General features: G+C 42.0%; 2 protein-coding genes across 2 annotated transcripts in view; both read left to right on the forward strand.

Annotated features, from left to right (window-relative positions):
- LOC143119348 (NACHT, LRR and PYD domains-containing protein 12-like) overlaps positions 1 to 13839 on the forward strand; it is a 39513-nt gene extending 25674 nt beyond the window's left edge. The window contains exons 10-12 of the mRNA XM_076280825.1: positions 1284 to 1448; positions 8797 to 8822; positions 12228 to 13839. Coding sequence (XP_076136940.1) covers positions 1284 to 1448; positions 8797 to 8822; positions 12228 to 12769 — 733 coding nt within the window. The 3' untranslated portion in view covers positions 12770 to 13839. The remainder of the gene's footprint in view (positions 1 to 1283; positions 1449 to 8796; positions 8823 to 12227) is intronic.
- LOC143127647 (NACHT, LRR and PYD domains-containing protein 12-like) overlaps positions 1 to 15480 on the forward strand; it is a 303167-nt gene that overhangs the window by 123670 nt on the left and 164017 nt on the right. The window lies entirely within an intron of this gene.

A 15480-nucleotide genomic window follows, 5' to 3' on the forward strand; every position in this document is an offset into this window, starting at 1 on the left:
ATATTGCGTTTTTAGCTTCTTTTTTTTTTAATTACGAAAATGGAAACTCTATGATGAATGTATATGTATATGAATATATGACGATTGAAAACTGATGAAAACGCACGATCTGGACATTTTATCTTAACTCGGCTTTTGATGGTTGCCCCTTTGGGTCGAATCAGTGACACATGCACGCCAGGTCAAAACCAGGCCATTTATTTTCGTGGGTTTATTACTAGGTGGCAGTCTCGCCAGGTCTCGCTAGGGCACCACATGCCAGGTCAAAAATATTAGAAAGAGTGATTGACCACCGTGCTGAGGAGGGAGTTCCATCTCCACCATGGGCCGGACTGAGCGGAGTGGGTGATAGGACGAATCGCGCTTGCAAGAGTGCCGAATATGTCGATGATATCGACACAGACGTTACTGACCAAGAGGAGGAGGAATTATGGAGCCCAACAGCAGTAAAAAGGTGGTTTTGTGAACAGAAAAACTATATTTATCTTACACAAGTCCTTTGACCGAAATGTTAGTGTCAGAAATGAACAGTCTCAAACAGTGCATATTTAATAAAAGACGCTATATATCCATTTCTAGAAATAAAAACAGGGATTTTGATGAAAACTAGCCACTGTTTAGCTTGGGATTTCTCAGGAATAGAGGCATGTAGAAATAAACGGTTTGCACCCACTAAGAGCTTAAAGTCTCATCATTAAAATGAGCCATAGCATGTGTCCATAGCTATAATATAGAATACGCTTTGGCTCTACAAAAATCATCAACAATGATCAAGATTGCTGGCACTCTGAGCCAAAGCTTCCGAAAACAGCGCGGCATTCAAAGTGTTAAGTAGTTTTCCTTTGATTGGGCTCACCTGGCAAACTAATAATCACAGGTGTCTGAGATTGAGTTAAATGACCCAAAGAGCCCTGAGACACAATAGCATCCAAGAGTTTAATTGAATAACAAAAAAATGTATGTTTATGACACTTAAATCCAATTTGCATAATAATTTGGAACACAGTGTATAGACATTGATCTTTCCAAAAATGACAAGTAACCTTTGCCACCTTTAGTGGTACCGACATTTGGTCTGGCCCGCCCATGGACTATGTAAGTTGAAATGACTTTGGTGAATAGCCTATCATGACATATTGTGGCGTAGTTTTAAGTCCACACCTACTCTTAAAATATTGTATGATTTTATATGGACTTTAACAACATTATGATTATGAAGTAATTAGATTAAATGACGTCATTCTTATCTGCCTTTTGCACTCTGTCTTTGTTACTCTATGCAGACTTGCTGGTTGTAAACTGACAGAGGAATCCTGTGAGGTTGTAGCTGTGCAGCACATGGTCTCACTGACAGAACTGGACCTGAGTGACAATCACATAAACATCACTGGAATTCAGCTTCTGAGTGCACTGAAAAGTGACATCAACTGTAAGCTGCAGACATTGAGGTTTGTGTTTGACTTTCCTTTTTTTCTCCTCAGGATTTTAAACAGTGTCTTTGAGATATGGTTTCAGTACCAGTACTGTATGTTCTAGGGCTGGGTGTCATTCAAAACTTTTTGATATGGTGCCAATTTCAATACCTTGATTCCGATGCTGCTGGTTCCTAAACTATACTTTTTCTGATACCATATGTTTGTAAATTAATACATTCTCCTTTAGTGGTGAAACAACATATTACAAACTTTTTTTGCATGGACATCTGTAAAATATGTGCCCATATTAAGTATATTCAACAAGTTAAAATAGGTCTATGAGTTCAAAAAAACATGTTTCTGAAGTTGTTTACTGGAAATAGCTTGTAGGAAAAGAGTCTTACCTACCTCTCTAAAGAGTCTTACCCTCTGTTTCTGCTGCTCATTTCCCCACGCCCCACTCACTCACCAGTCCGTTTCAAAAAGGAGCAACTAGACTTTTTGACATTCGCTATCACATAATTTGGGACTTATCTATTATTGAACGTTATAGCAGAGACTTTCTAATGAGGAGACACAGCACTCAAAAAATCCTCCATAGAAATGCATAGGGGTTAGTTTGTAATGCCAATATGGCAGTTGTCTACACATATCCCACCCCTTCCGCGGCAAAACGTCGACATGTGAATACATTGAGCCAATCATGTGGTGTGTTGTGAAAACATTGTCCCAATCATGTGTTGTGATCTCGCAGCTGGAGCAAGCAAGGTTGGTGTCGTGAAGCCTTGCGCACACGCATTTCTGCCGAAATAGATGCCTGATAATTGCCCAAAAAGCGTTGCAATATGGCTGCCGAGTGGAGGGTCTTAAAGGACTTTGGTTATAGTCTGTTTGGCTAAGAGCCTGCCTAGCTATAACGTCACATTTACTACCAAATTGTGAGATATTTTAACTTGACATTACATTTTCCAAATGGCGAGAGTCTGGATTATGTTGACACCTATCAAGGCTCTAGTTTGTAGGCTAACTAGTAAACAGCATATCACTAACGTGCATTAATCGGGAATTAGCTAAATGGAGGAAGTGGGCACTTTACTTATGGATCTGGATCAAAGAGACAATGTACTTTACCTTCGAAAAATAGCTCCGTACTCAGGCGTCCAGATTAGCTTCGGCATGTTAGCATGCACCATTTTCAAGTATGGCGCCGCATGGAGCATTCGGAACCAGCTCCGTGCACAAAAGTCCGTGTTGGGCACGAGCTCTCATGGGCGTACATCAGAGGAGGCTCCTTCATTGAGGAAAGGGAGGAACACCCTCCCTAAAATTTCAGAGAAAAATTAAAAAATATATAAAGTGAATTACTAATCTGATAAATTACTGTTTTATTATGTACTAAATGTACTATTTAAACACTTTGAATGAACAAAATCGTTCCCCTAGGTCAAAATGCCAACAGCACCCCCTAACGCAAATTACTGTATGGAGGAGCTTCCTCCTCAAGCCCCTCATTGAAGTCCATTATAAACACCTCAGACCCCAGCGGCTCGTGAATCACGTCGTTTTCAATGGCCAAGGGAGGAAAACAGTAATTTTAAATTGCGATAGGGGGTGCTGTTTTTATCGGCAACGGTGAACCAATGAGCAGCTAGCTGCTCTGCAAGAATGTTATGTGCAGCCATACAGCTAAGAATCTTGTGTTGAACGGAAGGCGTTTTTGCTCGTGAAATAAAGAGTACAATGGAATCAGAGGACAATGTCCATCTTTTATACATTCAAATACAGTGCGAAGGTTAGGATCAAGGCAGGAAGACCAGTTCAAAAAATTAATATCCCAAAAAAAGATGGTTAGGCTAGTTTAGGCTACTGAATGCTACGTAGTATGACAAATACTCATGGCTAACTGGTAATGTTAGCACAGAAAACAATCAGCTATAGCCTGCTGGCCTGTCACAAACGTGGACAGTTCAGGGATTTGGTGATAAAACATTTTTGGATAGTTATGCGTTGTTATAATCATCCACGTTATGCCTTAACTAAACAAGTGTTAAATACTGTTCTTGTTGATAATATGTTCTTGTTTTCACCGTTCTAACTGTATCTTTGGATGGTAACATTGTTAATGAACGTTTCAGACCATGATGCATTCCTTTAATGACGTCTTCAATAACATTTGCCTTTCGAGTATAAATTCCCACTTAGCTATTACAACCTGGCTTTCAATTATAGCAATTTGGCTTTAAAAACAATAGCATGTAAATTGGTAATGGTAAATAGTTACATGGTTTTATAAAACAAGTGTCTATTTTTAGTAGCTTATTATAGACTTTTCTGCAAATGTATTACATTGAGCAAAGCCTCCAGACTTTCCATAATTTTGCACATCTGGAAAACAGTATTTCATAACTAGACCTATATACCGTATTTTCCGGACTATAAGTCACACTTTTTTTCATAGTTTGGCTGGCCCTGCGACTTATAGTCAGGTGCGACTTGTATATGAAATTTACTGGTAACATTTTTTTTTTTTTATAATTCCGAAATGAAAGAGGAGTAAGCATTACCGTCTACAGTCGCGAGAGGGCGATATAGGCGCTCTAGGATAACCAGAGCCGTTGTATACAACTGCAGGCCTGAAACATTCATTAAAGACATTGGCAACTGGACTGAAAAGACTTGAGAAAACCAAAATGCCACCCAAAAGAAAGTCATACACTGCTGCTTTCAAACTAGAGGTAGCGAAATATGCAGCCGAAAATGGAAATAGAGCAGCAGAAAGAAAGTTTGGAGTGAGTGAAAAACTTGCGAGGGACTGACGAAAAGCAGAGGTTAATCTAAATGCAATGAAGAAAACAAAGAAAGCTAATCGTGGATTGAAAGCAAGATGGCCAGAGCTGGAGGAACGAGTCCACAGATGGGTGCTTGAACAACGTGCTGCCGGGAGAGGCTTGTCAACTGTGCAGTTACGTCTCCACGCCCTGGTAGTTGCAAAGGAGATGAATATAGACGACTTTGCAGGCGGGCCATCCTGGTGTTACCGCTTCATGCAACGCAACCGTCTCTCTATCAGAGCACGGACAACAGTGTGCCAGAAACTGCTAGCAGACTTCCAAACCAAGGTTGACAGTTTCCGTGAGTTCGTTGAAAAGCAGGTAACTGAACACAACGTTTCGCCGGACCATATTGTCAACATGGACGAGGTCCCCCTCACGTTTGACATCCCCATGGGCCGAAGTGTCACAGAGAAAGGGCAAAAAAGTGTGAATATAGTGACAACTGGTCATGAGAAATCACACTTTACAGTGGTGTTGGCATGTTGTGGAGATGGATCGAAATTGCCACCGATGGTCATTTTCAAACGGAAAACCATGCCAAAAGACGAATTTCCACGATCAGTTGTCCTGACTGTGAATGAGAAAGGGTGGATGGATCAAGAAATGATGAACGTCTGGCTTAACCGGTGCTACACTCAGCGTCCTGATGGCTTCTTTAAAACACGCAAAGCACTGCTTGTTATGGATAGTATGCGAGCGCACATAACGCCACAGTTTAAAGATAAAATAAAAGCTTGTAACTCCATACCTGCCATCATCCCTGGAGGCTTAACCAAAGTACTCCAGCCACTCGACATCTCAGTGAACCGGAGCTTTAAGGCAGTCTTGCGTCGCCTGTGGGAGGAGTGGATGGTGGATGGAGAGCACAGCTTCACGGCAACCGGGAGGATGCGCCATGCAACTTTCCAGCAAGTCATTGGATGGATCGACACAGCATGGGCTTCAGTGACAACCGAAACCATCCTGTCTGGATTTAGAAAGGCCGGGATAACTCCAACTGATGCTGAGTCTGACGACAGCCCCGCAGAAGAGGAGACGGCGCTTCGCCAGGAGTTGGCGGAGTTGTTCAGAAGCGACACGGAGGACGAAGAATTTAATGGATGGTGAACTGGCTACCAGTAGCTTGCCTGTTTAACTCAGTGGCGTGTTATGTTAATTTATTAATATTAAATACTGTGATCTATTGTGTTTATCTTGCATTTCTGGATTAAATGTCTGTTCTTGTTCTTGGATTAAATAAATGTCTAAATAAGCCTCCCGCGAGTATTTGATCCACTGCCGGCTTGAGACTACCTCGCCTAAAATGCTTGATTGCATTGCATTCTCCACATTTTTATCTACATTTTGGTGTACCACATCAGCATTTTCATTCAGTGAATATTTTGTAAATTGCTTTACAATTACCGTCGGGCTCTCCTCTTATCGCCTTACACGCCGCAGCTTCATTCATCCTTTGTGCACGTCATTTTAAAACAGCATGTTTTCTCTCTCGTGTGCATTTAATCTGCTGCCAGTTTGTGACTCCACATCGCTCAAAATGCTTGATTGCATTGCATTGTCCATATTTTTAGCTAAATTTACGTGTACCACATCAGCATTTTTGTTCAGTGAATCTTTTGTAAATTGCTTTACAATTACCGTCGGGTCCTCCTCTTATGCCTGGCTGGCCTCAGCTTCGCCATTCCCTCCTTCGGCTGCGCGTTCTTTTAAAACCGCATATTTTGCCCTCGTGTGCATTTAATCTGCTGCCAGTTTGTGACTCCACATCGCCCAAAATGCTTGATTGCATTGCATTCTCCACATTTTTAGCTACATTTTCTTGTACCACATCAGCATTTTCATTTAGTGAATCTTTTGTAAATTGCTTTACAAACATCGGCGCTCACAGCAGCTTTGCCATTCATCCTAGGCTATGTCATTTTAAAACGTGAGCATTTAATCTGCTGCAGGCTTGACTCCACATCCCAAAATGGTTGATTGCATTGTATTCTGCACATTTTTAGCTAAATTTGCGTGTACCACATCACCATTTTTGCTGTGAATCTTTTGTACATTGCTTTACAATTACCCTTAGGCCTTCCTCTTGGCTGCCGTTGTTATCGCTGCCATTCACTCCTTCTCTTCAATAATATTAATCGTCTTGGCCTCTACAGTATGTGTCGAGTTACATAGCCCGTGTCTGTTCTTGGATTTTATTAAATACATTTCTAAATAAATGTGACTTATAGTCCGGTGCGACTTATATATGTTTTTTTCCTCTTCATGAGGCATTTTTTGACTAATGCGACTTATACTCAGGAGCGACTTATAGTCCGGAAAATACGGTATCTTCCCTGACTTCCCAGACCTAAATTTACATTTATTTACATTTACATTTATTAATTTAGCACTATTATCCAAAGTGACTTATATATTTAAATTATATTACAAAGTCCATTGTTCCTGGAGCATGTCAGAACAGCATTTATTGCACAGCATTGCCAGTTAAAATGCTACATAGTACATACTGCTGCTATAAATGTGTCTGGGTAGGCGGCCTACATACTTTATTGTTCACATATGCCACCAACACCATCACAACCTCACATTTGCCACTAACACCAATGAAGCGCACCTTCCTTCCTCCGTTATTTTTTTAACCACCGGCCGCCACTGACGTACATGTTGGTGGGCGGGTACCTTCTCAGTGCGGGACTCCACGCACGTTCCCGAGCAACTTTTTCTTCTTTTTGTTAGGTGGCAAGCAAGGTATGTGCATTATCACCACACTCTCAACTGGAGGACGACTCTCGTTTTTCAGAATATCAAATAAAAATCGGAGTTGGTCCATGCGTCATTTCCAGCTTTGAAACTTGGCGAATGGTCATAGCCGACCGATGCTGGATCTGAGCCCCAGTGTTCAATATGGTGTTGACTATGAATGGGCCGGATTTACTAGTCTAGCCATCACCATTCATTTCTATGGAGGGCGGGACTTAATCACTCTCTCCAGTTATAAATAATACCTCCATGTCTGTACTGCTGAAGCCCAGTCTGCCACTGCCTCGACGAGAAGCCAAAAAACTTTCTGTGAGTGTGAACCTAACTGTTTGGATTTGTGCTGACTAACAAATCAGACGGTGTAGTGGGTGGGAATATTCAAATGTTTCGGCCAGTGACGTAGATGGCCCTGCCGATTTTGAACAGCTCACCCGGAGACTGAAGGCAGGATACATTCAGAAACCCATCTTACTCTTACATCTTACTCAAAACAGCATAGATGTTTTTTCAAGTTTGTATGCGTGTGGAAGCACCAGAGACACACAATAACATCCCAAATCCCAGAAAAAGTGTGGTTTTTTTCATAATATGGGCACTTATACCTTTTATTTTTCACAAAATATGTAAGAGACAGAAGCATGTCATGTTGTTTAAGGACCCACAATTAGCAACTTTAGCATAACAATGCTGCTGCCACAAAATAGAGCGTGATGTCTGTGGATTACGCCACACTGTCAACTCTGTTTGGAGAAGAGATATTTTTTCTAATGCAAGTCAGCATTGTGTATAATGCTTGCCATTTGAGGGAAACCTTAAACTTTTAAATAGCTAACATAATTAGGTAATCAATGCTAATCGGTGGCCAGCTATTGGGAGACAAAAGGACATAATTTCGCCCAGAAACCATTCATCGTGGTGTGGATGATGTCGTAGCTGTCATGATTGGAGGTGAGAGAGAGTTCTCAAAAATAAAAAAGGGAGAAGCCTTATCTCTTGGTAACCACAGATGGCATACATTTCTGTTTCTAAATAATGTTCAAAGATCCTTCATTTCAACCTTCCTTCTGTGTGACCTTTGTAACGTTACGTCAGGCAGCCAATCACCAGCCGCTTTAGATCTCTTCACACACATGTGTATTGGCTAACAGACGCTAAGATTTATTTTTTGGGGTATCGGAATTTGGCGTCAAAATATAATATTTTTTTCAATATACAATAGGATCGGAGCATTGGTGCCATAAAAGCATCGACGTTTGGTGCCCAGCCCTAGTATGTTCACCACACAACATTATTTCAGTGTTTTTTCTACCCAGCAGTAAATATGGGTTAGGTGAGGAGTGTGTTGAGTGTCATTGTAGTCATGTCAGAGTCCAGTCTAATGTCTGATATGGCTGAGTCACTGATACATTATAACATATTGATGCAATTGAAGTTGCAATTTCATTAATTCATGAATGAATTCATTAACTGTTTGTAATTAGATGACTAATGAGGCCTATGATGTACAAACATTCACCATCACGACAAAGTTTAGAATACACCTGCAAAGTCACATTGCTCTTATAACATAGTACCGTGTAGCCATTTTAAACATTCAAGTTGGGAAAGCCTAGTGTCCACCAACATTCAGTAATGGTCAAATTTAGTTCTGATACAATATGATTTATTTTATTCAAACCACCATTACTAAAACTCTTCACGAAAAACATTTCACATGCTGGCATTTACAGAGTGGAGCTCTAATGTTCTGATACTCTTCTACTCTCTCTCTCTCCCTCCTTTTACAGACATGCCCGTGGAGAACTGAAAAAATGTAAGTGTTGATCTACTGTTGATTGTTGTACTGATATACTAATGATGTTGAAGTGTTCTTTATTAAGCAGGACTCCACTGTGTTAACTGGGGAGCCAGGCAGGGTGAAGGGGGCAGGTGATGCTATCATGGCTAATAAACTATCCTGTGGGTTTCCTGCTCCTCTGTGCTACCTGCAGAGCTTCATGCCAATAAATGCAAAGTCCTGTCATCGTCAAGTCTTCTCCCAGTTAATACAGCTGGTAATGACCAACTGAAGAGCCTGACTCTGAATACTGTTTGCCTTTTGCATCATGTTGTCATAGCCGTATAGCTCTGATAAAGTTTCTGATGTCTGGTAACATTTGATTTCACATGCATAATAACACGCCAATCACCTGTAATGGCAGATGGCAAGTTATTGTACCGGTCAATGTCCATTAACATCATTTAGTCGTCTGACCCTTTGTAATTTGGCATGACAGTTTGTTGGAGACCTGCTTTAGTACACTGGGTTTATGTGTAGGACGATGAGACAGTACATGTGTGTGTGTGTGTGTGTGTGTGTGTGTGTGTGTGTGTGTGTGTGTGTTTATCTGTGTGTGTTTGTGTGAGTGTGTTCCCCTGTTTGTGTGTCAGTCTGTTTGTGTGTGTGTGTTTATTTCACGTTTCAAGATTTATTGTTGCATATACTTTGCAATACAGTGAAACTTCTGCCACAGTTGCAGTAGTGCAAAGATAAAAGGGGTAAATAAACACAGAGGGGCAGTGGGGACTGGGGCAATAAATACGTTTGAGTAGGAGAGAACTCTGAGACAATACTGTACTATCCATACATGCACACATTATACAGCCATACATATACTGTACATACACACACACACAACCACTATACAGTACTTACATGTAAGACGACTATAGTACATACATAAAACCGCAGGCCCATGGACATGAGACATGTACTAAAAACAGTATACATCCCGGATGCAGAATTAACAGTGTAGGTAAAATTTAAAAAGTAAGTAGCGACCATGGCAATGCATACAGTATAGCATATCACAAAAGAAATAAGGCAGCACATGTGGGCAATAAAGGGAAGGAACTGTTCAGTCACTGACCATTTAGGATTCTGACAGCTTGTGGAAAAAAACTGTCTCTGAATGGTGTGGTGTGGGTGCTAATGCTCCGGTAGCTCTTACCAGAGGGAAGCAGAGAGAAGAGGGAGTGAGCTGGGTGGCTGGCATCCTTGATGATGGACTCAGCCCTCCTCTGACAGCGTGTGGAGTAGATCGTTTTAGGTTGACAGAGGTCTATGGTGATATAATAGTGCCATATCTCACAAGCTCAATAAAACATCCTCACAAGCAAATAATATTAATTCACACGCGTAGACACAGCAGTGAGTGAGGAAAAAACAGCTGTGAGTGCACAAAACAACCACTAGGGGGCCATACACTCTCCAAGATGAGTTCTGCTTCCTCTCTTGAAGTACAGCTTTGCTCAAGTGGGTTGACTTGATAGTTTCGAGGAGAAAACCAAGATTGTGATTGGTGATTTTTCAACATGAAGTCCTGCCCACTTAGTTACTGCAGGCCTGATAACGCTCCGGCGCCACACCGGATTTTCGGCGTAGCCTACCGACATGTCTGCGGAAAATAAAATCAGTTTCGCGTTCGCGTGATCTGAGAGGCCTACTTAAGCCAATCGGTAATAGGGTAGGAGCTGGTCTTGGGTTTTGGCCAATCAGATTGATTCAGCATTCACTCCACGTGCAAATTTGTTTTGTGTTTCCCATACACTACGAATGTGTTTCCCACACTGGCAACGCGAAACGTAGCCAAAGTCATGGACTGCAACTTTATGAAGCCAGGGGAAAACACCAAACTTGTTGATAAAGGTATAAAGAATAAATGGCGCTGGTCTTGGATAGAGGGAGTGGGTAGAGACGAAAAGCCCTTTGGAAGCTGGTGTCAAAAACTCCGGCAACCAGGAGCATGTTTCTGCACTTTGTGCGCAAGGAAAATATTATATGGAACTACAATAGTGGGAATAAAGTGCTGCCATGGCACGAGTTAGACCCTAGTCATCAAGCAGCTGTCCAAGCAATTCAACACACCTCACGTTTGCAGGGGGCAACAGTCACAGCAGATATCCGACCCTCAATGACCGATCGCGTGGCTGATTTAAACATTCTCTTGTGCTCCTTCATTGCCGAGTTCGATCTGTCATTTACAATTGTTCATCCATTCGTCACTTTGTGTCAGAAATTAGCGAGGATAAACTCGCCCTTACGCATCTGTCTTTCTCGAGGCAACATGCGGGCTATTTTATTATACACGGCATCTCACCAGAATTTAAAAGAAATCTGTCCGACAAGCTTAAAAATAACATGTTCACTTAACATTGATGAGGCCACGGACAAAACCATGGATAAGATTCTAAATGTACTGGTCCGATTTTATGACGAGGATGCAGGCAGTCAGTGTGAGAACATCACCTTGCCAGCAAAAAGGTTAATGTTGCAAATGCCTCAGCACTGTTTCAAAAAATATTTAAAATAAATGATGCATATTTTGCAGAAAAATTAATGTCTCCTTGTTCATGCCCTTTAGTCAATGGTTAGGCTACTAATCAATTCCTAGTTTACTTTGGAGTATTATAATTGCCACCCACTGACCTTTCTTGGTTTGGCTATAGTATGTGTGGTCTCAATATGCTATACAAGCAATAAGTATGCAGGTAAGTGACTACTTAAAAGCAGGGATGGATTAATGAACAGGCCTACCAGGCCCAGGGTCCCAGGAGCTCTAGTGCTCTACACAAAGATGCTACTGTAATATAGACTTGTATTGGGTTTGTTCATCTCATGTCTGAATGATGTCCATTTATATCCACGAAAGTCACCAGAATCTATCACTTAAGGTACTATTTATCAAAGTCTTCTCCCAGGGGAGCACACCCCTGGATCCCGCTTGACAATTATGTTGATCACGGCATATATCTTGGCTTGGCCTCCCAGGTAAAAAAGTTCAGGCTCAGGATTTTTTTCTACTATCACCCCTGTTACTGTCTGTTGCTAAACTTCTACAAATTTAGTCCCACCCCTCTGTTGTTTCTGTTTGCTGTTTACTGTGTGTCTGTTTATGTGTGTGTATGTGTCTGAGTATGCGTGCGAGCGTGTATGTGTTTGTTTTTGTCTGTCTGTCTCTGTGTATGTGTGTGTGTGTGTGTGTGTGTGTGTGTGTGTCTGTTATTGATCACTGTGTTTGCTGCTTGTCTGTCCATATACATTTTTGTACATGTCTCTGTCTGTGTGTGTGTGTGTCTGTGTGTGTGTGTGTGTGTGTGTGTGTGATGTAAACATGTCCTTTCCTACCCCATGTTCTGAAGAGGATGTCCTCTCGCTCTCCTCTCCTCTTGTGTGCAGATGCCTGTGAGCTCACACTGGACCCAAACACAACACGCAGAACTCTCTCTCTCTCTGAGGGGAACAGAAAGGTGACACATGGGAGTGAGGAGCAGCCGTATCCTGACCACCCAGAGAGATTTGTCTCCTTCTGGCATCAGGTGCTGTGTAGAGAGGGTCTGTCTGGACGCTGCTACTGGGAGGTTGAGAGGAGTGGTGGTGGTGGGGTTAATATAACTGTGGCCTATAAAAGCACCCCGAGGAATGAGGTGAGTGGGGAGAGCAGCAGGTTTGGACGTAATGACAAGTCCTGGAGTCTGAGTATCTATGGTAACAGTTACTATGCCTGGCACAATAGTAAGGAGACTGCCATACGTGCCCCCTCCTCCCACTCCAGAAGAGTAGGAGTGTACCTGGACTGGTCAGCAGGCACTCTGTCCTTCTACAGCGTCTCCTCTAACACACTCACCCACCTGCACACGTTCCACTCCACATTCACTGAGCCCCTCTATCCTGGGTCTGGGGTTTATAACTGCTCAGTGTCCCTGTGCCAGATCACATGACCTAATCCTGCAGGAGAGGAGAGCCACACACTCCTGTGTATATGTGTTCCTTCTACTCGTGTGTGTGTGTTTTTGGGGGCAGGGGGTTCTGAGTGTGTGTATTTCAAGATCATCTCTCCTTCTGTTGTCCCTGCTCTCTGTATTAGTTGCTTCCTCTCTCTCTCGCTCTCTCTCTCTTTCTCTGTATGAGTGTGTGTGTGTGTGTGTGTGTGACTGTATGACCTTCCTGATGGTAAATAGACACAGTCCTAAGCCTCCCTTAGTGTTCACATCTGGCCAGGCCTTTGGTATTAGACAAAGTTATGCACAATGGTATGGACCTCTCCCCATTGTATAGTACACACAGTAACATATGCACACATCAGAATACAGTGACAATACCTCAGAATTCTACACCCTGGATGGGCAGACAAACGTCTGTAGCCAGAAACGTTTGACTCTGGAGTTTGGAATGACAAACCAACTTCTGCAAATACAGCTCTGAAGTTCTTTAATTGAAAGTACCAGACAAGGGAATAGGGAAATTAGGGGAATAGGGACTCAGAGATAGAGAGTAGTAGCCTCTGAGTCAGTCCATCCATGTTAGCCCCAAACCCCAGATTAGGGAATTTGATTCAGATAGAGAGAGCCTCTCAATCAGGTGAACCCTCTCGTACAGTACATCCTAATCCTGTCGAAAAGGGGCCCTCGCATCAGACATATAAGGTGCTTCCTCTTTTTGTGCTGTCAGAGCCTCACAGTCACAAGTTACAAGCCCACGTCACGCACACACATACAGAAGTAGCCGTCTCAACTGCTATGGGAGCCCCGTAGACACCAGAGTGGACACAAAACGCAATGGTGGCATATAGAAAATGCTGTGTGTAGAATGTCTTACAATGACATTTGAGCTTGAACCCAGAATGTTGTGTGTTGCTGTATGTTATGTGAAGATTATATAGATGGTGTGAGAATGGACTGGTTTTCTATGGGCTGGGAGTGTTAATCCACTTTAGTATTAATGGAGTATGTTGCTGCTGAGACTTTTCAGATGCTGTGTTGAATTTCATACAATTTGGACTTGGATATTGTATGTTTTCTGAAGATTAAACAGATGAAGATAGAGTGAGAATGGACGGGTTTTCTCAGAGCTAGGATTGTTAATCCAATGATATTTTACTTTAGATTGTTGCTGCAAAGACTTTCTCATATTTTGATACACTTTGATGCAGTTTTTTGGATATTAATAATAAATGAAATATGCAATTGGTCAAAATGTTATTTTACTTTATACTGTATGTGTATATAAACAAAATGTTATTTTACTTTATACTGTATGTGTATATAAACAACAGGCAACTGCATCTGATTTATAGCTACATACAAATAAATAAAGATGACTAAATAATGGTGTAATTGTCCTTGTGTGTTATTTTGGGAAATAGTGTAGGGGGTGTCCACTGCCTTTTTGAGATGCAGATTTGAAACCAATACTGACTGCATTTATTCCTTCAGCTCAACACATTTCCTCTACAGTATGCATCATCCACTGGCAGCAGGTGTTAGATAAATTAAGTCCAGATAACAGACTGACCATCCTCCGTACTCATGTCTCATTTAAAGGACGAGGCTGGTTAATTCATTCCCAGGAAGAGGTCATATAGGGAGTGAGGAAACATCATCTTTCTGGTCAGTTGTTCTTCATTGGCTCATCTCATCCAGCTTCTGAGACACAGTAGGGAGAGAGAAAGAAAAGTGGGGTGAGGGGTCAGACGACTGTCAGTGTCCTCTCCAGCAGAACTCACGTATCCCTGTTGAGACCGTTGGGGTTCATCTTGGTTGCAATGAAAAAAGGCAGAAAAGACACCATCATGTGCCACTGTTGGACAGCATTGCAGCCATGTTGAAAGATAAAAAAAAATGTTACTGTCCTAATGAAGGAATGAGTGGCTGCATGCCACACACTATTAGATTGATATTCTCATGCACTTAAAGATATGTTATTTCAAGATGCTTTGCAAGAACGTCTTGGCAGTCCACCTTACAGGAAGGTGAGAAATGTAAAGCCACACAGCCAGTCCGCATCCAATGAAAGAATGCATGAATGAGAGACAACCTCTCATCACCATATACTGGAGGAGGCTGTAGGCCTACTGAACATTTCCACTTGAAGTTTCCAGACTTGCTTGAGTTTGAGGCTAATGACATACTGTTTAATGACACGGTTTACTGTAGAAGAGCACTGTGGAATGCATAATGGGGGACAAGCTTGCCTCTCACTATATAGAAGGCACAACTGATAATTTGATGTCTGCACAGTATTTCTGTAGACACTGTGTCATCACCCAAGAGATAGTTTAAGAGTAAACTGCTTTAACATGTCCACCTCCAAGGACGACCACCTTGAGAGATCCTATAAGGTGCCCACACACCAAGCAGAGAGAAACTACACAGCTTCAGAAAGCTAGAAAGTCAAAGCCATTAACTCCTCTCCTCACCTGTGAACCAGCTGTGCCCCCCCCCCGCCAGTGAATAAAGTGCTACATCTTTTTAGTAGTTTTAATTTCCATTTTTGAAATATAATGGAAACATTACATATTCAATTCCAAATCAAATTATTAACACATGTATATTTCTTTACACAGTTGAGGAAGACCCTCCACTTTGTGCTGGTCATGAAGTGCTCACTAGTCCAGTTGAGGAAGGGCCTCCACTTTGTGCTGCAGGTGATG

This window comes from Alosa pseudoharengus, unplaced genomic scaffold, assembly GCF_046254945.1.
Source record: "Alosa pseudoharengus isolate Yale_2024_CS ecotype anadromous, Long Island Sound unplaced genomic scaffold, YU_APseudo_1.1 YU_APseudo_1.1_scf_1, whole genome shotgun sequence".
NCBI classification, from domain to species: Eukaryota; Metazoa; Chordata; class Actinopteri; order Clupeiformes; family Clupeidae; genus Alosa; species Alosa pseudoharengus.